The sequence below is a fragment of the Lepisosteus oculatus genome, chromosome 3, assembly GCF_040954835.1.
Source record: "Lepisosteus oculatus isolate fLepOcu1 chromosome 3, fLepOcu1.hap2, whole genome shotgun sequence".
NCBI classification, from domain to species: Eukaryota; Metazoa; Chordata; class Actinopteri; order Semionotiformes; family Lepisosteidae; genus Lepisosteus; species Lepisosteus oculatus.
Window position 1 is genome coordinate 48940974 of NC_090698.1, and position 25459 is coordinate 48966432.

At 34.4% G+C, this 25459-nt stretch overlaps 1 protein-coding gene and 2 long non-coding RNA genes across 4 annotated transcripts in view; 1 reads left to right on the top strand and 2 right to left on the bottom strand.

Moving 5' to 3' along the window:
* Positions 1-13684, top strand: part of rnf180a (ring finger protein 180a) — a 38207-nt gene extending 24523 nt beyond the window's left edge. For both annotated transcript variants that reach the window (XM_006626911.3, XM_015366279.2), the window contains 3 exons: positions 1830-2058; positions 6649-6774; positions 10800-13684. In XM_006626911.3, coding sequence (XP_006626974.2) covers positions 1830-2058; positions 6649-6774; positions 10800-11002 — 558 coding nt within the window. In that variant the 3' untranslated portion in view covers positions 11003-13684. The remainder of the gene's footprint in view (positions 1-1829; positions 2059-6648; positions 6775-10799) is intronic.
* An 808-nt stretch (positions 13685-14492) lies between these two features.
* LOC102692060 (uncharacterized) lies at positions 14493-17531 on the bottom strand. The gene is made up of 3 exons (XR_011189083.1): positions 17444-17531; positions 15365-15512; positions 14493-14589 (listed from the first exon to the last, which is right to left on the bottom strand). It is a non-coding gene; the product is annotated as an uncharacterized lncRNA (long non-coding RNA).
* LOC138216048 (uncharacterized) lies at positions 17530-19002 on the bottom strand. The gene is made up of 3 exons (XR_011189082.1): positions 18785-19002; positions 18071-18218; positions 17530-17609 (listed from the first exon to the last, which is right to left on the bottom strand). It is a non-coding gene; the product is annotated as an uncharacterized lncRNA (long non-coding RNA).
* Between the last annotated feature and the right edge of the window lie 6457 nt (positions 19003-25459).

Below are 25459 nucleotides of genomic sequence, written 5' to 3' on the forward strand. Positions count from 1 at the left end.
AAAGTGAAAAGGGAAAAGTGAGTATTTTATCATTTTAAGTACCCCCAAATCACATGGCTCCTAACCAAAATATAATAGCATCTTTGTAAAAAAAAGTAAATGGTTTATGTCTCCTCAGTAGAAGTTAGCTCTGTCTTGTAACAGAATCGCAGAAAAAGCTGTTCTCCATCACAGATGTTGTAGTACACCGAGAACAACTATTTTTTTCTCTTAGGTAGAAGGTTGTTTAATGAGCTTGAGGCTGTTTGCTTATCATTGGAGACATCATTTCAAGGAGCTCAGCTCTAAATCTGCAGTATATCAATTTAGAATGATCTGGGTAAAAATATATTTAATTTTATTGTGACCTTAACGAATTTGGAATGTACAGTAGTGTTTTAAATGCCTTTACCTCTTCGCCTAGTCCATGGTATTTAAATTTTAACTAACTATACCAAGTTGGTTAATTTGTTATTATCAAGGTTGTATGCAGGTGTAACAAACCCGAAGTGGATTAAAACATGTGAAAATAAAAAAAAAAAACTTTGTACTGTATTTTATGGAATTAAAAACCCAATACACCTATTTAAAAGCCAATTTCATAGTGAAATATTCAACAATCGACATGTTAAAACTAAGCGCTTATCTTAAAGGTTTGAAAAGCCACCTTTAAAGGTGCTATATAAAATAAATTTTATTATTTAAACTGATTTCAAAATGCAAAGCATAAGACAACATAAAACTTATTTTTCTGTCCTGTGCAGCTTGATAAGGAGTCTGAGGAATTTTTTAACTTACATTTCATAATATCCTATAAATCCTTGTCTTATACTTACTCAAAACAAAAATATTTTGTCACAAATAAGAGAACCATGTTTTGTCCAATGTCTCATCATGGTTCATATATTCCATTAGGGTCAGATGTCAATGCCCTTTGCACCCACAGAACTACAGTAAAGGCCTCAGATCAAAGCTTGTGACGTTTTAATAACTTTCATGCTGTAGCAGTGACTTTTTATGATGTTCTACTTTAAAAGATGTGCTTTGATCCACCTGTTCTCAGTGCATAGCTCAGTATATCTGTGACAACATAAAAGTTAAATGTTTAGGTTTCCATTTCTTGGAATTTTGTCATCAGGAGCAAAGATAGAAAGATCTGGCAATGGTGAAAGCAGCTTTCTGGCTTAGAAAGTTTTCTGTTTTCAGTGCAGTCTTATGAATTTCAGACTTCTCATGTTTGATACTACCATACATTCAGTAGACATTCAGGCTTGAGTAATGTTTTTTGAAGTAAAGGGTAGTTTAAAGGAAAACAGATGAATCAGAACTGAAAAAGATGGTTGGTGTGGCCAAAGTGAGCTTGGAACTCTTTCCATACACTAGGCTGATTGAGCTTCAAACATGAAAATGGATCTCTCTCCAAATTTAATGTACTAATTGTATGGGGGTGCATAACAGCAACTCAGACTACAATACAGCAATCTCTGCTTCACAACCTGTGCTCCAAGATAGGTTTGGAGAGATTTATTGCATATATATAAATACAATAAAAGACTGCTTTTTATAAAAAAGAAGCACAATAAGCAAAACACATAGTTAATGTGTTTGTTTTGCTTCAGATCACTGCATTAGGAAGAGCACCTTTTAGTGTTATTGAACATGAGCGCTAAGATTATAGCTGATTATTGAAAATATATTTGTCCTGAAAATATCCTGTTGATCTAGCTTTATGTAGCTCATGTTGGGACTAGTTTTCAGCAATAAGAAATTTAGATTTCCTATTTTCTGTATGCATTGAATGAGCAGATGCAGCATTAGTGGTTAAAGTTCATAGAGTGTTTCTCTCGCAGAGCTCAACTTGGAATCTGTCCAGCAGCGATGATGAAGACAGTCACAACGGTGACAAGGATGGGTACATCTGTGCTGTCTGCCTGGATGTCTACTTCAGCCCCTATATGTGCTACCCGTGTCACCATATCTTCTGTGAGCCCTGTCTCCGCACCCTGGCCAAGAACAACCCTGGCAACACACCGTGTCCCCTCTGCAGGACTGTAATCACACACGTCTTTTTCCAAAAAGGTATGACGGGACAGGATGTCTTTAAGATAAAAGATTTGGGGGAAATGCGTACTGAACAGCAAGCGTATTCTGATTTATGGTGCATGACAAAGTCACTTAGATAAAATTGGGATGATCTTCAATCACGTTGCTTTTTAAAGTCTGCCACCCCAGAGGCACAACCTGTTAATGTGATTTTTAGCATCGCATTACTTTTTAAGTGAACCCAAGGGAGATGGTAACAATAAACTGGCCGAAAGTGCACACTTGAAAGGAGATAAAGTTCACTCTCCTTGTAAAGTTCAGAATCATTGTAACAGTTCCTAAATGTTCAAGATCATGAAAATTCTTCTTAGTTGCTAAAGTACCCAACAAATAATATGCATTAATTTTCTTAATTTTTTCTTATATTATAAGAATATATTATATATATTTATAGATATTATATTTTATTCCATATTTTATTTGATTATCTGATTTTTTATATTTTTCAACCATGAAGAGACGTAGTGGCTTATAAAAAGGGTTGCATTTTTAAATATTTTATTGTTTAGGGAATGATATTAAGTGAAATGTGTAGCAGTAATTGCAGTTGAACATGTCCATTTGCATAAACTTTTAAAAAACAATGTTGCAATATTAATTTAACTGTTCTTTAAAAAGTGACATCCTAAATATTTTTTAACAAAAATACTGCAGTTTCAGAAGCTGACATTACATATGAGTAAATATGTTAACACTATTTACTGTACATTGCCTGCTGCTTTAATCTTTTAAATGTGTGGAAAAACTTTGACACAAATAACCCTCTTCTTTAACATTTCAGTACTTTAGGGATTACCTCTGGACAAAGATGAATAGTTAGGTCCTGAGCAGAGGAAACTCCTGTGTTCTATGGATTTTATTAAACAAACGTTTGGGGAAAATAATCAAAACCCTCATCTATATGCACTTCCTGTGCATAAGTATCACTTCATCAGTAGCAATTGCTTCGAAGTATGTGAAAATGGTACATGCAACTCATTAAAACAGAGTTTAATTTCCTTGAAAATAGGAATAAAAATGTTGAGGTCCATTAAAGCACCACACTTACAGTATAATTAAACCTTCTATTTTGTATCCTGTATTTATATGTTTTGGGGGGAATTGTGCTGATAACCTTAAGTTGTGCTTTAATTTTTGTTAGCTCTACTTTCTGGTTTTGTATTTAAAGATATGTTCCTTCATATTTTTTCCAATATGTATTTATTATAAGAAGCATATAATTTTTTTCTAGTAACACTTTTTAGGGGTGATAAAGGTTAATGTGAGTATGAGACTACAGTTGTTCAGTACATGTAGAACAAGAGCACATCATTTGTGCCTAAAATTGTACTGAGAAAGGAAAAAAAGGAATAAAAAAAGTACTTTTATCAGTCAACCCCTTGTTCAACCATTCAGTTATTTCTGTCATTTTATTTGCTGTAGCAAACAGCCACAGGCTTTACCAAAGACCTAGAACAAGTGGGCAGAATCAGGTCATGGAACAATAGAATGATACTTGACAAAATTGTATCAGTGGATATACTGTCTTAACTGATAATATGTCCAATATATAAAAAACAAGTCAGATTACTTCTGACCATGTCTGGTAGTATGGCGAGTCAGCATTTTCTTTCCAGAAATAAGTAAAAAGGTTCATATGAGAGATGAAAGGAAGATCATTATCCCAACGGTGCTATCAAGTATGGTGGCTGTTCTATCATAGTGTGGATGTGCTTTAGCTTTTCAGGGAATGGAAACCTTATATGATTAAAGCAATTTCAGAGGCAGTAAACCACCAATACACTGGAAGTAACTTCATAATTCATCATGACAGTGGTATGAAACACAGCCAAATTAACAATTACCAAAGAATTTTGTAAAGAGAAGAAGGATCAAAGTACTGGACTGACCTCAGTCCGAGGGAAATGTTACATGTGGATCTGAAAAAAAATATGTAGCTGCCAGGAAACTCACCAATTAGAATTTATTCAAAGCTGCTTGGAATGGGGAAGAAGGACAGGAGGTGGCCAATTTACAGAAAGCGTTTACATGCTGTAATATAGGGCTGTCCAGTCCTGGTCCTGGGGGGCTGGTGTGTGTTCTAGGTCTCTTTAAAGCAGCATCACCTTGAAGAGGAGGGAGAAGCTGTAAAATCAATCCAATTAATCCAGCATTTAGATGATTTATCTTAAGGGCTGAGCTGGAATGAAAACCTACAAACTCACCAGCCTTCCAGGAACAGTGTTAGACTAGACAAGTAACTGAATTAGGACAGATTCATAGTGAATGCGTTTGTCCACATTATAGAATTATATAATACATTTAATATTATATATAAATAATTTTAAAGTGTAATTTTATTAAATATATGTTTTAACAGACAGTTGAAATGTAGGTGTTAGCTCAGGCGTCTGTAAACGTGGTCCTAGAGAATCACTATGTTTCACGGTTTTCTTTCAGAATTATTTCAGAATTACAGTATTGGCAGATTTATTAAAAATATAATGTAAAAAGTGTGTCTAATCAGAAGTTCTGATGTGCAAATAAACTCTTTGGGTTTTTTTTTGAAAAAAGATTGGTAAATAACGTTAATATTAGAAACATAAATTAAATCATAAACTGCAATCCGGCATATTAGAATGAATGCAGCATTGCTTTCAATGCAAGTTTGCTTTCATGGGGAAAAGAAAATTGACTAGGCTGTTAAAATGCAAAGTGTCTGAGGATTAGGTGAAGTGTCCCTCTACTGCTTTATCTTTGTTAGAGTAGGCCCCGATGCTGTGTTTCAGAGAAAATGAGTTCCAGACTAAAGGAGACTCATATCCATTAAGTGTAGTTGACAATAGTTTGATTGGGAGTTTCAAGATTAGTGTCTTATGCACTGCTTTTCATGAGCTTTTCCAAGGTCAAAGGCCCTAGGTTTAGAAAATTGCTCAGATTTGCAGCCAATGATAAAACTAGGGCCCTGCTTGGTTATGCTGCAGCTATATCTGAATTTGTCTTTGGACAGTAAACAAAAATGCTGACATTTAAAAATGTACCATTTATTTTAATATTTCACATTAATGTGATGCTACTGTAAAAAGTACTGTGTATATTTACACACTGTAAGTATGTATACACATATTTTATGTATAGTGATAGAGGGAATTTTCCAATGTAGGAAAGCAGAATTTGGTTCTTTAGATAGATGGAGACACAGTACAAAAACAGAAAAGAGTGGAGCTAATTAGAACAGTCTTTAATGTTGACCTCAAAGGTGCAATGTTTTCTGTCCAAAAACAGAATTTGTCAAAATTCCTCTTTCCATTTCTAAGTCAGTACAGCTATCACGCTTCCAGCAGTTTTCAAAACAAAATGAGCAATTGTTAATTAAAAATAAATACATCCAAAAGCAAAGACAGTCTTATCTGATTTCCAGCAGAAAGAAATATAAGTGTCCATTGTATTTTATATTAGCCTTGAGAGCCAGTTTTATAGTCCTTTCCCAAAGTGGCATACTTTAACAGCTTTCGAAAGTGTAGTTCCTTCCAGTCTAATTTTCTCTGTGCACCCAGGACCCAGGTTTTGCATGGACATTGACATTGAATTATTGCCCATCAAAAAATCATGGCAACACACACCCTTCCTATTATGTCTTCGAAATGATTAGGGTATTTTTCACTGCTACCGTGTAGCTTTTCTGAGCAACTTTCCTTAGATGGTCTTCCACATTTAAGTCTTTAATTACTAGCGGTTTTGTGACACCACGTGCTTGAAGGTTAGGGGGCACCGTTCATCTTGTGCACTTGGATGTAGCTATAGTAACTAGTGTAAGTATAATGTTAAAGGTCTTAAGGGTCTGCTAACATCTTCAATGTTGTCGCCCTAACACTGTCTGGAAGAAATTCAAATGGGAGTTGTATTAGCATATATTGGCTTCTCAGGCACAAGTAAAGTTTAATTTAAAGTAAAAGAAAAATGAAACACAGCATTTTGTGTGTTTCATATTGCTTAAACAGCCTGCCCTACCACTATGCCTCAAGAAATCACGCTAGCATAAGATTGTTGTAGATCACAGAAAAATGCTTTTCACTTGTTCCCCTAATAGTAACTTATTCACTTTGATTTCCGTCTTGTTGTGCCACATTAGCCTGGATCCACTTCCTGAATCTTCTTCATCTTCAGTTCTTTACGTAACCATAGCACCATTCTTCACCTAGTAAGATATACCCAAGCAAGAGTTAAGTATGTGGGTCTCTAAATAGGTAGAATCACATTAGGAAATTTAATTAATGGAAGACTCTAGATCAGCCAGATTAATTTAACCAGAATGGGTCTCCTTCAACACAGTGTCCCTAGTTACCCTACTGTGGAATTGATTTTGAAATTTGACTATTCCAAACTGGCTTTGGTTAAGAAGAGTGCCACCAGTTGTCCACAAACAGTAACCTGGTTTGTTACAGTCAGTCATTATCCAGTGGAATATAAGGTGTTTTATCATACATATTTCTGAGCAATTCACACATTATTTACATATGTTAAGCTTAGCTTTTTTCTCATCTTTAATATCTTACTGCGGTTGAGAATGTTTACTTTTCATTACAGAACTGAACCACACTACAAAGACCTTCTTCCCCAAAGAATATTTGTCCCGGAAACAGAACTTCCAGAAAGCAAGTTGTGCAAAGTGGCCTCTTCCCAGCTGCAGAAAATTGTTCCACATCTTTGGAGGTAGATACTCAATTTTCTTATTGCTTCAAATGGTTTTCACATTTGTGTTGTCCTGAAATGATAGATCTTGTCCAAAGTATTTTCCATGCAACATAGTGACATTTGTATTTTTAATGCTTATACCATAAATCCTGGGACTTATCAGAATAAGTAGTTTACTGATCCTGAATATAGAGTTATAAAAGAGTGACCTACTGACCTACCTACTTTTAGTGACCTACTGTCTCCTTTAGAAAATATTGCTTACTTTAATTTACATTTCCAACAAGTAGTTTGTAGCTTAAAAAGTCAAAATCATACCATTTTGTGTTATGTGAAGTTTTTCTTTAGGTTGTAAGAACTAACGTAATGTTTGAAAATCATGGAAAACAAACATTATACACCTGAGAAAAAGAACATGATATGATACTGTATATTTGCTTTTTTTTCAATTTTAGAATAGAGAATGTATAAATATGAATTACCAGAATTTTTATATAAAGGTAGGTTAAATCTACTACTTTTCAGTGTAGAATTAATATTTTGTTCTTTATACATTTGGAATTTCTATTTTAGAGTTAAATCTCTTCAAAGCCTTTAATCAGATTATTTTGAAAAAAAATAATCTACTAATTCTTAGTCATTAATAGTTTTTTTTAACAATACAAGTAAAGATAGCAGTACCCACCAAATGTCTGCTTATGTTCTGATTCTTCTAAAAATCCAAATAAAGAAGTTGCTTAAGTATAATGTGTCATTTTTGCCCTAAAGAAAACAGATGTTCATTTTTGTTAGTTGTACAGTAGTTAATTTATAATGGACTTTTTGAATATATAAAATGTTTCTGAATAAATGTTCTAAGGCAAAACAAAAAAATATAATGAATGTTGCATGGGAGTCAAAGCATAAAGAATTTATACTTAATTATTCTTTTCCCCTTTGCTTTGAAAAAACAAAAGACCTGGAGATCAAAGGATTGAACAAGTAGAACAAGCTCCCTTTTACTTCATAGAGCAAGGCATAAGTGTATTTCTGCTTCATCGTGGAAAAACACTTTGTGGTTACTATAGTCAAGTATGATTTGTTTGTAAAGTAAAGTATCTTACATTATTTTTTTCCTTTTACATGATCTATGACCATGTACTGTAGCTCTTATTAATATTCCTTCCTGTTAAAGAAATCAAGAATTAACAGAATAAACCAAATAAATACATACAAGTGAACTTGATCTTCTCATCATAGTTTTGATGCCAGTGCAAATTTGTGATCAGATTGAAATTTTGATAATGCTATATTTCAGGATTTTGTATTTACAGTCTCCATTTTAAAAGATGATGCAAAAGATCAGGTAGTTATTGGTTATAAGTATGTTCAAGAAATAGGTCTAGGAGTAGCTCCAGAAACAACTTTTTTCTTGCTCTATTGTTTCTTCTTTGTGTATGAGGCTCTGTGTTGTGTTATCTTTCCCTTCTATGTTTGTGTACTATTTAAAGCATTGACAAGAAACGTGAAATTATTCAAGTTCCCTCCATAATATAATTAAAAAATTAACATCCTGTCTTTGTATTGTGATTTTCAGGTAATGCTCTTTTGTTGCGTTACAAAATACAACATTTCCACAAATGCTTTTACGATGTGTGTTTACGTTATGTTTTGCCCTTGTTTTGTGTTTTCCCTTGCACTCATTTAGAATATGAAAGCATTACAAGAAATTAAGAGGCTATCATTTGATTTTGTGTCTAAACATTTCTTCATGGATCTGTGGCTACACTGTATTTTTAACAATCTGCAGAAATCTTCCCTCCAGGGCAATGGTGATCATTCAACTGGAGAAATACCTACTTGGCAAGCTAATCAAAATCAGTTCTTATCATGGATCTGCACAAAGCCACTAATGGTTTTACTCTTTCGATTAACATGATACCATTAGCCTGTAAACCTTTCAGCATTTTTCATTTTGGCATTTGGATTAGAGCTTCAGTATACATACACCCAAGCCTGAATTATGTGTTTGAAAAGGTACATTTACATCAGCATTAATTCTCATAAATGGTAATATATCTACAGTAAATGCAGTGTTTGTATGTGTATATAGGAGTGTATGCACATAAGCACAGCTATTTCTGAACCCCTTAAAAACATTTTAATATTGTCAAATGCTATAAAAGGCTTCAAAAACGTACTTTCTTTATACTGTATATGCTTTGATAGGTATAATTCTTCAAAATTTAATTAACTTTACACAGATATCTGACTACTTACAGTAATCTGCCTTTACGTTGTGTGCAGTTTAAGTCTTAGTTCCACATTGCCTTGGTTGTGTATTTTCTAATGTGTCCATTGTCTGGCATAATTTCCACTGTGTGATAACGGTTTAACCCTTTCAGTCTTAGCTGAAAGTTGTTTTAGTGATGTGAAAAGCAAGCCAGCGCTAGGATTTAAAGTATGTGCAGCTGTTGATTGAATACTTTTTGCAAGGCTCTTTGCTTGAGTTTTATTATTGAAATACTGTAGCAGTCATTGTGGGGAGTTCATTGTGCATGACTGTGTTATCATTACTAATTTTTGGTCCTTTCAATAAATACGTTACATGCTGTGTCCAGTGTGAACAAACACGTTTTGTTTGAAAGCTTGGGTGGGGTACCCTAGTTCAGAAGTACAGGAGGTACTGTATAGATTGTGTAGCATCTTATATATAACTATTTAATAATGGATTTATTTTTATAACTACAGTAGCATTCTGCACATGGCTGTCACCCTGTCAACAGACACTCAAACACTCATTATTTATGTATGTTATCAGACTCTCTAATACAGACCTTTCTTTTTTTCTTAGATTTACATTTCTAAGAATGTACCATTCATTTTAATAGTGGATCAGCATTATTCCTGCCAAGGACAGACTTATTCGTCATATAATCTTCCTCTATAAACATTTCATGTGTTTTGAGTGAGTTCAGATCAACATAAATTGACATGATTTAGCTACAGACACGCATATTATTGCTACAATTAGTAGTAGTTCCAAACTCTTTTTAAAATAGTAAATATGTCATTATCAAGAGCTTTCTTTCAGATGAGAGGTATTTATTACTTTTTTTAATAAAAGATGACAGTGGTATCTAGAGAGGTTTTTTTTAGAAGACTCGCAGCTAACAAAAACATAATGAAACGAGCATTTATCAGCATCAGACAAGATGCTGACATTGGAAAGTGCTTCCTTTAGCAAACAGAATCATCACTGAATACCATTACTGATTCTTTTTGCAAATCCAAGCTATTTTCAGTGTAATAGTGTTATTTCTTGACGCTGATTCAAAATTGTTTGAATCATCATTCCCTGTCTGTATTGTAACTGAGGACAATGCAACAGTAATTAGCAATTTTATTTAACCCAACATCAATTGTAACATTTGGACCACAGGGCTCAACCACTATTCCTGGCTAAGAAATTTGGGAGCCCCTGTTAACAGTTGTTTCACAAATAGCCAATGTGCAGTAATTGATTGAATAATTGTGTTTTTGCAGTTTTGTTAAATCTACAAATGTTTAACTATTGTTATCTAGACCCAAAGCTCTGCTTATATTATTTCAAGGGGATCCAGTTTGTTACATTTGTGCTAATAACAGCAAAAATATATAAAACACTCATACCTTAGTCCTTCCTTCCAATTAGTAAAACAGGCTCTCAGTCAAAGGGCTGTAAGACTAACAAGGTTCAGATCAACCCATCTGGTACTATTGGCCTACCTAACCAATTAGTGTGCAGAGTGACTGAGGTTCCACAGCGGTAGGAACCTCATTCACACAAGACTGCTTTATTTACAGTATGTAGTGTCTTACAAATTTAAATTACTATTTTCATCTGCATTTAATACAGTCTTACTTTGCCCTATGCTATACTGTAAGCCCCTGTTTTAGTTTGTGTATAATAATGCAGTGGAACAACACAGTCTGTCTCTGAATTCTTTTAATGGGATGGCTTTTACCGAGTGTGTTATGTAGTTTCCAGTTCTGCTTGTATTAAAGGCCTGGTTTCCTTGCAGGGCTCCGAAGACAAACCAGTCCCATTGCCAGAAGACAGTTCCCACATGGTGGGTACAGGTTGGACACTATGGACTATGAAGATGACTCTCGGGGGTGGAGATTTGACATGGACATGGTGATCATCTACATCTACTCTGTCAACTGGGTGATTGGATTCATCATATTCTGTTTACTCTGCTACTTTTTCTTCCCATCATTTTAAGACTATACATCAGTGATTATACAAAAATACATATTTTATATGACTGAATAAACTGTAATGGTCTTTAGGTAACGTATGTAGGTTTTTTAAGGTGGATTATACATCATCACCATTTGTTTGCATTCATCATTTTGCAAGACATTTGGGCAGTATTCAGTAGTGCAGGAGTTATTATTTCCTAGCAGAACAATCAGCATTATGAGAAAGTTTTCATTTATCCGATATGAAAATGATAATACAGAAACACACTTAATCAACTAGTTTCTGTGGTCTATGGTAAAGCAGTTAAAATTTGTATTTCTGGATAAAATTCATGCTTCAAACCTGTAGCTCTTCTGGTTTGTAGCTGTTATAATCATAGTTATAAGAACAGTTACAAATGAGATGAGGTAATGCGGCCTAGCCTAATCTAGCCTCTTTTTTTAATAACTAATTGATCAAAGAATCTTAGCCACTTTCTAAAAAGAATCCAGGGTATGAGCTTCAACAGCACAGCTGGGAAACTTGTTCCATTTTCCCTACTTTTTGAAGTAATTCTAAATATTCAGGGTAAAGAGGGCAAGAGACATTTCTGATGAAACCGTGTTATGTTTTTAGATTTTTCCTTTATATGAAGCACAAAAGGGGTTAAACTGATTATGTGGCTTGCACACTTTTTGTTATATTATAAAAATGTTTTTATAGCTACTGAAACAAAAACTTTGAGAATTCTCCTATATTGACAGAGTAGTGCTCATACTGTACTGTACACTGTAGATTGATAATTTATGCAGATCTAAGAAGAAAACATAATTTAAAGTGTCTGTATTTGCTCTTGTTTATTTCAAACATCAGCAGGGTTGATGATAATAGGTAATAATAATAATAATAATAATAATATCATCACTTTATTAACCCTTTACAATTTCTTACATTAGGAATTATCTTTTTGCATATCCCAGCTTGCTCTCCATGAGACACACAGACAGGGAGAGAGCCTGGGGTCAGAGCGCAGGGTCTGCCATTGTACAGCACCCCTGGAGCAGTTGGGGTTAAGGGCCTTGCTCAGGAGCCCAACATTCCTCTGCCAGCTGCGGGATTTGAACTGGCAACCTTCTAGCCACAGGGGCAGATCCTTAGCCACAGAGCCACCGCTCCATCCAAAAAAGAGAAAGCTTTAAGAGATGTACAGTATAGGTGATCAGTGCTGCTGTGCAATTGCGCTTACCCAGTTCCTCTTTTTTCATGAAAAGTTTACAAATATGAAGACAACAGTGTTGCTGTATTCAAAACTTAGACCGGTATCTAAAAAGTAGTGAGCACCAAGACAAAATAACAAGAGTGTATTTTCTGTGTTTGGTAGCTGTTGACCTTTTATAATTATCTTGTTTAAAGATGGTGTGAGTTAGCCACCATATCAAGTTTAACTTTATTTGAATTATTTAAAATACCCATACATATATTATGTTACAGAGAGGATATTAATTGCATGTAGTCTCTAAAAAATGTTGGCATTTTTATTTTTCATGGCTTGAAAACTATTGGGTGTACTGTATATAGGCTTATTTAGGATAAGTGCGCACTGCAGTTTTGTAAATAGTATTTGCAGAGTAATTTCAGAATATATAATTCAGAATAGTTCAGAATATATAATGCGTTGTAAAAGTATTCACACCCTTGCACAGTTTTCACATTTTGTTGCTTTAAAGCTTGTAGTCATACAAAACCTACTCCACCAGTTCAAAGCTAAGAAGACAGAGGGTAATTGATATTGACAATTGATAAATTGCATACATATTCAAACACTTGCTGTGGCAAACTTAAATTAATGTAAGTCAACAAAATTACCCTTATAAGCCACAAAATTAGTTGAGTGGCCTATGACGGAATACAATAATAATGGTTCCAATGAATTATTTTAACAATAAATACACCTGTCTCTCTAAGGTCCCTCAGTCAGTGAATTGTAAGTAAACATTCAACAACTGAGACCAAGGAGATTTCAAAACAGCACAGCAATAAAGTTATAAAGCAATAAAGAAATAAGTCTTAAAAAACAGATACAATAATAATTAAATGTATCTTACAAATAAAATGTACATACTGTATTGTTTGTCCATTAAACTATATAAACTTGTACATATATAAAATACTATTTTAATTCACCTGGTGCACATTTTTAACACATTGCAATTGGTGTTCACAGATTGGGCAATATTTCAATTTTAGGAGTTGTGGTACAGTAGTTCTGTTTGCAATATGTTTACATTACTTTACACAAAGACTGAAGCACATCAGGAGACTGAATGTACAGTAACATTCAGTACATTAATGAAAAAAAAAATTATTGTATTTTAGGAGTTGTAGAATTGTATTTAAATACAGAATATTTGTTTAAACGTATGTTTCTGATTTGTATTTTTGTAAAATCTTCAAAAAATATAGATCTGGTAAAAAGTTCTAGTTGTATACGAAAAAAGAAACAAAAAACAGTCACACATGGTGAGTTCTGCCATTAAATTACAGCTGGCCATGGTTTGGGTCCATTTTTCCATCAGCATTTCTACGGTCACAGCATAACAAAATTAATTATGAAGAGCTGCTACTGGCAGCTGAAATGTTCCCTTTTCTTAGCAAATAAATCAAATCTTTCCAAGCCTCTGGAGGACATTTACCAGACCAATAAAACTGAACTTCCATGCATTATTTTCTCAAATCTGTCTTGTTTATATATTATTTACTGTACATATTGATGAGAAGTACAATACATTGCAAAAAATTAGTACAGTCTTTCTGTCTACAAAAAACAAATTGTACATGTTAGTATACATGTAGCCATGTTTTTTATCAGCACGAATCATAATGTACTTAAACACGTTTGTCATATTACTAAAGTGTAAGACATTATTTCATAGTTCTGATATGAAATTTTAACATTAATCTATAAAGTGATTATACAGAGATATTACAAAGCACTGTACACTGTACATTGATAATGCTTTGTGTAAATTAAATGCAAAGAGTAATTCCTTTGTATGTAAGAGTTCTGCAGTGTTATAAAGACTGTTCTATCCCCCGGAGTGCGTAGATTCAGGAGGTGCTCCCTAAATTGTTAGATACATGATAAATCCTGCCTTCAACACCTGGCACAAATGCTACTGACATCTCCTCATTTGTGATTTCTTCAAAGGCTGAAAAATAATTGGTCGGTAAGATTATTATCAATGAAATAGTTATGGATTGTATAGCACAATTACAGTATTTGCATTCGTTATCTGATACTTATTGATATTTACCTCTGGAGTACAGGTTTTGACATTTAGTGTATACAAACAAAACAAGAATATTATAATTTTGTTCTTATGAGCCTTGTTAGATTTCATGACATAGTGGTCTACCATACGTTCTCAGGACTCACCCTTACCTGTGACTGAAGGAGTAGACGATGCTCTGATTAAGCCCATGCGGTGGCCAGATTTGCAAATTTTGAGGCCTTGAACAATCTTTGCCGACTCAAAATGGTTTATTAGAATAGTAGACAGAATCTGTGCATTTTCAATGTCAAACATCCAGCGGCAATTTAAGAATACAGCATAACCATCCTTTCCCTAAAATAAGTACAATTTAAAAGTATTTTGAATTGTTTATGGATCCTAAATATTTTAAAATAACATTTTATTGTTGTATTGTAACATTATTAGTCATGTTATAATATATTAATTTTTTTAAAAAAGGTTTTCAAATTTACTTTTTATTCAAAACTATAATTTTCCAACGCATCTTGTTAAAAGTGAAGATTAAAGATTAGAAGTAATGCTCTTTTCATACTCTTTCTTAATTTCACAATCGTGACATTTAAACCACAGGAATTAAAAAAGCCTATAATAATGGATATATGAATATATGAGGTTAAAAGAAGTATTATCATGACTTACAGTTACCAACCCTACAGATATGAGATGGAGAGAATATGATAATGTGTGGCTGTATATACAGTACATTATGTGGTAACTTTCCCTTTGGGACGCAGAATTATGTCTGTTTTAACTTACTGATAATCTTAACAGGGATTGTGGAGATGTTTTCATAGTTTCCAACATTCCAAATAACCATGGTTATGCAAGTACAATTTTGAATTCACAATTAATTCTAGTATGGAAGTCAGAAACAAGCTAACCAGTCATTGTTGAATGCCAATATCCTTGCTTCTTTCAAGAAACATCTGGATGATATCTCAGAGCTATTGGAATTAACTTCCAAATGGGCTAGATGGGTTGAGTAGCTTCCTCTCATTAGCAACCTTTCTTTTGTTCTTACAGTACACTGAAACCTGTTCTCGCAGAATCATTCCAGGTCTATGGAATCTAAAGTAAAGACACTTACCTTTGCCAAGTATTCCTTTATAGCAATTAAATATGTTTTGCTTTTTTCCAAGTTTTGACCTTGAACATTTACAGTCTCAAAAACAATTCTATGTCCTGGTTCTGCATTTGGATCAAAGCCAAATTCAATTCCTGCAACTTGAGGAAACCTGAAGGTACGACAAGTGCTCAAAATAGTATTATGAAAATATGTTCATGCGTACTAGAAAAATTCTAGTTCTTATCTAGAACCCCCCAAAATACTTAATTGTTATTGTAGATTTATAAACAGGGCAGAATGTATACAATTTCTTCTCTAAACAGTATTGGGGATTTTCAGTACTTCATATACTGTACAAATACAGTATATGCTTTGTTATGTAAAAGAAAACAGAAAGAATCAACTACAGATTCCTATGAAATGAAGGATTCATTTTAAAAAAGGAACGCAGGACATCATGTGGCTCTCAAAGAGAGATAATAGACACAAATTAATGTAGCCAATTACTTAATTGCCATCAATCAACATACAGTAGCATACAAGACAAGTAGAAGGAAGCCAGGGCACCTTCAAGAAGAACATGCAAATTTCACACAGGAGGTGCCCCAGAACCCAGGACCGAGGATCTGTAAAGAAACACTGACCACCATGCAGACCAGCAGAGGACATATTTTTCTATAATTCTCCTTTACACTTACCTATTATAAGTATCCCACTTTTTAAATCATGTGATCAGATACTGTATGCACTTTTAGATTATTGTAGTAGTATATAACCATCTACTATTGATAACAAAGTCCCACATAAAATATATACTGGGGGTACTTAAGTACCATCCTGTCAAAACTCATTCCATAGCATTTCAATGTTCAGTAAATGAGTAGTTTAACTTTCTACAGATATTACTTAGCTTTGAAGAATAGAGCGGGACTGTGTGTGCTGTGTTACAGTATGTGTAAATGTGATTACCAACAATTGTATATTGTCATGAGGACAATTTGCAGGAAAATTATACCAAAACATTTCCGTTGTATTTTAATAAGGCCAGTAAGCATCCATATATTTCACTAATTTGTGCTGATGTCCTCAGCTGTATATCATTAATCTTGTCCATCTGTGGTTATTACAGGTACAGTATATAAGATTTTAAAGGGCACAAAACTTGGGAAAAGTCTGTTTTTTTTTTTGTTATGTTAGTATTTTTGCATTTACTTTATCATATACACATCCACATTTTTCATGGGAACATAGTTGAGAAGACATACCGTATTTTAAACATATGTTGTGTTTTTCATCTATATCGGTTTGGTTTTCTTCAGAACGTACAGTATCTTTCATTGCACCATAAATGGAATTATAATATCAGTTATAACTGAAATTCAGGAGGATGGTTGGATTCTAACCTCACACACTACCACTTGCCTACTGATATACGTTTCGGACCCAGGATTTCCTTTTATGAATCTCTCTCGCACCCCCGACTCCTTCATCTACACCCTTGCAGCAAATTCCCTAGCACAACCCTTACAATAGTGAGGGGGGGGTTAGGCAGCCTACGTCCATAGCCATGTGAGACAATTATTTAATACATACTGTATTTGCCTTTTTCTCGCATTCATTACAATTAAATATACAGTATGATATTTATGTATGACAATTTATATACAGTAGACCTATAGTATACTGTATAATGAACAAAGCTTGTTCCATCCACAACACAAGGAGCATAGGTACATTTGATACTGTACAAATTGTTTGACACAAAAAAACGTATATTTCTCCATGCTGCTTGGTGAGCACCATCTACTTAGGGCATGGAGGCAAGGGTTAATACATTTTCCATGCCATTGAATTCTTCACCTCTTCAGCTTTATTCCCAGGGATAATGCATTAAGACATGGGTATGAATAGGTTTTGATGTTGAGGGCACCAAACACATTTATTTCATTCGTCAGTTGAACTATTTTTGTCAAACTCATCCTATGTACAGTACTGTACCACCTCTCCCCTTGGTAAAAATATGAAAATAAGATAATGGCAAAATAATAAGTTATAAAATAATAATAATAACTAAATTATAATTAAGTTAAAAAACTGTACCTTCCATCTAATTCTGGGTAATTTCTAACTCCATTTTCAAGGGCCTCCAATAACTGTTGTCCTGTAGCTTCAACTACCAATACAGGATCTGTTATTGGCAGTATTTGCATAAGGTCATGCATTGTAAAAGGGCCTGCTGGATGGATGCGATCTGATCGCAGAGTACCTGAAATAACACTTCATTATTCAGTCAAAGCCTACCCAACACAACATGGTACTCAGTTGGAGCTTCAGAAAAAAGGACACTAAGAATGGGCCCTTTTTCCAGGACATTTACCCGGGGTTTCATGTCAAAGTGAAACTACTGTATGTTGTAAAACATGTCACAGTACGTGCTGTAGATCATTACTGATATACAGTAGGATTACCTAGAATGGAATGCAAACCCTATTTCACAGTCTTTCTTCATCAAAGATAAAAAGATAATTTATTGATAAAATGTTTTTTTACACTACTATCAATCATGAGTTTTATTTCTACCCCAGAAGACTAACCATTTTGTTTCTCTAAAGTATAGTTAAGTATAAAGTTAAAAAGACTATGCCTTGGCTGCCAAAATAGAGAAGGCAAATAAAACATATATGCTCTTATCATGACTAAGAAATTAACACTTCATTCAGTGAACACCTGAATTCAACAGTGCCACATCGGCATGCGTAGCTTCAAGCATTGCATTAGTGATGAGATTGCCAAGATTGCTCTCTGATTTCCTCACAGTAGTAAAGCGTCCATCTAAATCTCTTTCAGTTTGGCACAGCACTTCTTCAAGCAAATACTGTCAAAAAAGTAATAAATTATCATTTAAAAAATAATACAAATGTTTGCTTTATTGGGTGTTAGATGATTGTGTTAAAATAGTAAGTACAGTTTAATATATAATACCTCTGGAATTTGATATTACAGTTTTAATAATTAGACAAGTATAGACAAGAATTGGCATATGTGTCTTTAACTTCAGCATTACCATGAAATGTGCTAGCGAATAAATTGAGTTAAAACTATGGGAGAAACCCATGTGAACGCAGGGAGAACATACAAACTCCACACAGACAGCATCCCAGGGCCCTAGTACTGTGAGGCTGCACTGTTAAAAACTGTGCCACCATGCCATCTTATTTATTATTAGTAAATGGATATACAGTATACTGTAAGTTATAAATAGATTATCCCCAAATACCTGTAAAATATTAATTTTGTATTTCAACTTTTTTACAGAGCTCATGGAAGAACTAAAACATGTTTTTTTTCTGTATCGCTTTGCCTTCCACGAAAGGAATTACAATGCACTCAATCTTACGGCTTCTAGTTATATTTTCTCCAAGCAATGAAAGTTACACATACCTGAATATTCATACTGTATTCCATGACAATGCATTTTATAGCAGGATCCTCCTCAATGTTTTTTTCAATTGCTATTTTCTGTACAGCGTAACTAAATGTCAAGTCACAGTTTCTCACGACGTCAATTTTTGACAGATATCTGAAATCGGATCCACTTTTCACAACAAGGATTCCATTCTCCTCTAAAATACCATATTCATGGTCATGGCCTCCGAGGATGAGGTCCACTGCTTTTGTTTTGGATGCCAGTCGGATGTCATTGGACCATTTCATGTGTGTGATGGCAACGATCAGCTCAGCTCCCTTTTCCCGCAGTTCTTTCGAAAGCCGTTCAGCCATGACGACATAGTCCACATAGTCAATATTTGATTTATTAACTGTGCCCAGAGTATCAAGCCATTCCTCTTCAACTAAACCCATTATGCCAATTTTTAGCCCATCCCAGTTGAAGACAGAGCTCACCATTCCATGGCCTAGTGGCTGAGAAGTAAATCTGTCGTATACATTGCTGAGAAACCAAGGCAAATTCATCTTAGGTGCCATTTCCTCAAGGAGATCCACACCAAAATCAAACTCGTGGTTGCCTAAAACATTTAAAAACAGTAATATTCACAAGCTCCAATGAAAATGAACACATATTTAAAGGACAAATTAGTTCGGTTGACAGTGCAGAATGGCTGTCAGTGCTAGAAGAAGTGGGGAACACTCCTAATGTACAGTATGTGTACTTTGGGATGAAAAGCAATATACAATATAAATGTAATGAAGTATTATTATTTACCAACATTTTTACTTTACTATCCAGTAGGTGGTGAGTCCATGGTGCATGTCTACAGCATACCACAAAATAGATCCACTGTCAGATTCTAAACATTACTGCCAAAGTCTTAATGTTTTCATACTCTTCTGTGTAATTTACATAAATTGCTACTTAGACTGATTGGGAGTGTGTACATTATGTATAAACAATTATCTTCCATTTTTTAATTAAATACATTAGGTGTTCTGAATTAATTGTTAGACTGGATTGTTCCATTTGTCTTAGAATTCAGACATTTCTGTTAGTATCAAGTATTAGTACACTGTTTTCCCGTGTGTTCTCAGCAATTAGATGTTTTATTCTACACACCTTATAAACAATATCAGCATGTACTAAATGCAGATGATTGTAATTCTTTTTACATTTTTTTTATTTGCTCTCACCAGATACCTCACTGAGTACAATCTAGACTGGTTTGCCAGTCAGTCAAAGCCAATTTGTTTTCCTTCATCAAGACACAATTTTCTGAGTGCATAATAATACAGATTTAGACAAAACTATGCTAATTCTAACTTTGTGCTTTTTGGCAATAGTATGAAAATCAATGGAACTATAAGGGATATTTAAAGTGCCTATTTCATATTTTGCTGTTTTACTATGTATTAGAATTACTGTTAAGACCCTTAAATAATAATAGAACATTCAGTAGTTTGTGTCTCTGGTCACGGTTAATAGTACAGTATATTGTTGGCATTATTGACAATGGTCACTGTGACATAATCAGCCTTCTATAAAAGAAAATGTTAATATTAAGCTTTTGATAAGGCAAGAATTGTGTTATTGCATGCGAAAAATCCAAATTAACAAACCCTAATTACAGTTTCCAAACATAAAAAAGACAGATGGAGCCACAGCTGAACCTATTTATTCACCATTTTGTACAAAAATAATAAAATAATATTTCCAGGTTTTCTCACTTAAAATGTAGCTAAAGGCAGGCTGAAGGCTCCAAATGTACAGTCCAGGCTGCCCTTAATTGTTTTCAAGAGACAAAATGGCATGCAAGCAAACAGTGCAGGTTCACAGTAATCCGCAAAGAAAGGTATTCAAATGTCTTTGAAATAATCCATCTACATACTGTAGTTTTATAGTAAACTTATTTTATAGTATACTGTAGTTTTATAGTAAAGTGTGAAAAGAAATGAATGTCAATTTACAGATTACAAAGAAAAAAACAGCCTGGATGTATGTGAGGCATGGACAATAAGTATTGGCAAGTATTGAGTAAAGATGATTTAGTCATACCAAAGCATTTGAGACGTTAGTAAACAACCTACAATAAGAAATTTTGATTCCATAAATGTTTGTTTTTTTTAAACAAAAACCTAAAAATAAAAATATTAATGTAATATAGATTTTGTGGTAATTTAAAGAATTAAATAATATAATCATTAAGGGTGAATATTCTTGATGGGACTGGCAAACTAGTGTTAGAGCTCAATAAGTTTTGATAAAGTTTTCATTGATAAGTTTTTTTCGCTTAAGCTTTTACTCACAGTTGCTTATATTCCAGGGTTCATATACAGTAAGTTGAACAGATAAGGGCTCCATGCTCAGGTTTGAGTGAAGTACTGCAAATAATACTTCAGGGATCTGATTCAGGGTGTACTGCAGGGATCTGTACTATGTCTACTGCTCTTCTTAATTTATATTAATGTTCTAGTTTCCAGAATTAGTAAATTAGTGAAGTTTGCACCAAATTAGGAAGATTAGCCAACACTATAGAAGCAGCAAGCAGAATTCACATTAATGACTGGGCAGACACCTGGCAGATTACATTAAATGTAGACAAGTACAGGATATTGCATGTACTGTAGGTATTACAAAGGTAAAATATGAATAGATATTGGAACCACAGAGATAGAACAGGTTACTTGTGAAAAAGACTTAAATCAGGTGTTTATGTTGACATACTGTATAACATTTAATAAACAATGTGGGAAGTGAATAAAAAAACAAACAAAATGCTACAATATTTAGTTACAATTTGTAGAATTCTAATAAATGGATGTTATGTTAAAAATTGGCCTAATAAAGCCTCATTTAGAATATCATGTACAATTTTGATTTTTTATGTAGAGGTAATAACTATGTGCAGTTCAATACGTTTAATCATAATAATAATCACCTACAGTAGATACTGTAGGATTATATACAATTTCACTATAAATTTATATAATCTCCCTTTATATAATCAATAATCATATTTACCCTTTTTATTCTATCTGTACATTCCATGGATCAGAACAGTCATGTCTTAAGTTAAGTTCTGTATATCAGGTAATTGTATACAAGCTATTGTGTTGTTGTAATTGTGTCCCTACAGAACGTTCTACATGAGAATGAAAATGTAATTATTGCAAAAAAAAAGACTACTTCATTGAAACTGTCCAAAGACACTTTGCAGACAGTTTTACAGCTAACATGCAACACAACTGAATAGCAAGTTCATTAAACTTCACATGATATTTCAAAGTGTTTTGCCAGACTTAATTATACACTTCTGGAACAGAACTGAACATAAAGCAGAGGATATTGGACATATTTTGGACATAATATGGATTTTTAGTGACTCAAAGTTACAGTTTACAAAAAGTGGTGTTTTTATATATTACTAAAATTATTATGATAAAAATGTAATCCATAAGGGGTAGATTATAGATAGATAAAAATACATCCATAAATCAAGATAAATGTAAGACCTCCGCCTTTTGGATCTACTTTATCCATAAATTATCCCTAAAACCATTATTTTTATCTGAATTATTTCCCCATTTTTATGTTTAATAAAATTAAAACTTCAATTTACAGTAGCATAATTTATGAATATCTTAAAACCATTATTATATTAATACTGGTACACAAATACATACCGTATACAGCGCAGTGCACTCCGAGTTTCTTAAATATCTCTACCATATGTTTTCCTTTTGTAATTGTGCTTAACAGGGAAGGATTTAAACAATCTCCACTAAAAACTATTAGTGGGTTTTTCGGATGGAACTGTTTCAAAGCTGTAGCAAACCTGGAAGAAGAGAAAAGCAATACTTTAAAGGACATGCATTTTTACATTTATTTTAACTTTCACTTATATTAAATGAGACTGTATAAAATAAACAAAATATGAGAATTATTGTACTCCAGAGGTACTAAGAGTTTTAGTTATGAGGTATGTGAAACAATTCTCACATTCATTTTACGACATGGAAACGCGGGTGACAAACTTGAAATAAATTTTAAATGTCTACAAAAGGATATACTAGGCTACTTGATAAAATAAATATTTTATTGAAAGACATATTTCGAGTTTGTTACATGGGAAGATGGAGTTTTGTATCACAGCCATATCACCCTTCAACTCACAACTAGCAACCCACTGAAGCTAAGGATGTGTGAGCCTGGTCAGTACCCGGATGGGATGTCCTGGGAAAAACTGAGGTTGCTGCTGGAAGAGGTGTTAGTGGGGCCAGCAGGGGGCACTCACCCTGCGGTCCATGTGGGTCCTAATGCCCTAATGTAAAAAGGTGCCGTCCTTTGGATGAGATGTAAAACCGAGGTCCTGACTCCCTATCGTAATTAAAAACCCCAGGGCATTTCTCGAAAAGAGTAGGGGGTGTAAACCCAGTGTCCTGCCCAAATTTCCGATTGGCCCTTACCAATCATGGCCTCCTAATAATCCCCATCTATAAACTGGCTACATCACTCTGCTCTCCTCCCCACTTATAGCTGATGTGTGGTGAGAGTTCTGGCGCACTATGACTTCCGTCGCATCATCCAGGTGGGGCTTCACACTGGTTGTGGTGGAGTTGAGTCCCCATTACCTGTAAAGCGCTTTGAGTGGAGTGTCCAGAAAAGCGCTATTCAAGTGTAAGCAATTAATTATTATTATTATTATTATTATTATTATTATAATAGCTATAAGACAAAGCTTGTATTACATATGTAGTGTATACAGTATGTCTTACTCCTCAACACTACAGTTCATATATTTCTCCCTGTCACTTTCCAGTTACATGGAGATTGCTCAACATCCTGTGAAATCATCCACTATTTAGTTCAGAGAGCTACTGTAAAATATTAATAACAACTACAGGAAAAGGGAAACCTGTCATAACACACACATCAAACTATACCTCTTACATGCTGTAATATTCTGGAGTTTAAAGGTTTTTTTTGTTTCCACAATCTAGGCTACACAATCAGAATGGAGGGCTAGTAATACAAAACAATTTAGACGTTTGTCATTCAGTTTTCCTAGAAAATTCTGTTATTCTCATTTTCCAGTCCTACTTACAGTAGTAATGCTAGGGAGAACAATACTAGCATATTTGTATTTCAAGAGAATTTGTATATACTGTAGAGTGAACATCAAAAGAAAATTGTTTCTGTGTTCATCCGTGTTTTGGTGTTACTTTGATTAATTGATTATTTGAGACTGACTGTGATGTGCCCTGGTGGAGCAGTGGTAAGCATTGCTGTCTCTCAGCTCTGGGTCTAACTACTGGGATGCAGTCTGTGTGGAGTTTGTATGTTCTCCCCATGTTTGCATGGTTTTCCGGCAGGTGCACCAGTTTCCTCCCACAATCCAAAGACATAGTGGAAGATTAATTGGCTTCTGGGAAAATTGGTCCTTGTGTGAGTGCGTGCGTGTCTGTGTGTGTCTGTGTCTGCCTAGCAATGGACTGGCATCCCATCCAGGGTGTACTCCACCTTTTGTTCATTGCTTGCTATGATAGGCCAAGGCTTCCTCATGACAACCAATTTGGAAGAAGCAGTTACAAAATGGATTGATGTGATGCACCCAAGTGCCTCTTGATTGTTGTATAGTTCTCATCAAGGGAACGTCTCCTTAGTGCCGTTGTTATGTTGTAGGCAGCACTACATCAGCACACTGTTGCTCGCTGTCTGGGATGTTCACAGCCAGCAGTTTCCTGGCAAGATGTTACGTACATCCAAACCCAGTCTGTCAAAGATAGGCCTGATTCTGGGAGGCCATGCTGTAAGTCATGAAACCTCATCGAATTCAACACATCATTGTGCTCCATCTTCATAATCATTTTAGTGCCACCACTTCCACTGGATCAAATCAGGTGCCCTTTTTTAAAACATCTATTCAGTTATAAGGTGTTTCAGAAATAGAGGAGGGACACTAAGTGATAGTAAACAACAGCTGCTCTCCAGGCCTAGACCTTAAAAAGGGTCAGACAATCATGTTCAAAGGCAACTTCGGTGATGGCCAAAGATCAATCTCGACTTATTAAGCCAAGTACTGATTTAACTAAGTAAATAGGGGCTTTCCAGAACAAGGGCTGCAGACCCCGACACAAAACTCAAACAGAAATATTCAACAACTCAACAGGAAGTTGCAGTATGTCACCATCACCTTGCTAGCTTTACTTTTGATTGGTTTGGCTTTACCTGTGTGTGTCACTTGATAGCTTATGCTCCTGCAAGAGACCATGTATAAACATAATTATTCATCAATATTAAGGGAATATTAATGAAAATATCACTGATCTAGACAGTGGTATACAGTAGAGTACATACGGAAAATGCACCAGACATTGATTAAACGTAATGCAGCAGTGTAAAATGCAGGCTGTAGTAGTTTGGTGTCTAGTAGATCAAAAATGTACACCGTTACAGCTTCAGAAACTGTTAGTAACAGTGTTACTATTAACTTATTCTTATTATAGAACGGCGCCACTATCAGCAACGATACTAGCAGTTTTCCCAACAGGGAGAAACTGGTGCTACATTTCAATGAACTACGCTAAATCCATTGATCCCAGGTAAAACCTAAAACCGTCGTCACCTTGCTGCGCCGCCTACAGGTTCTTCTTCTCTTGCCTCTA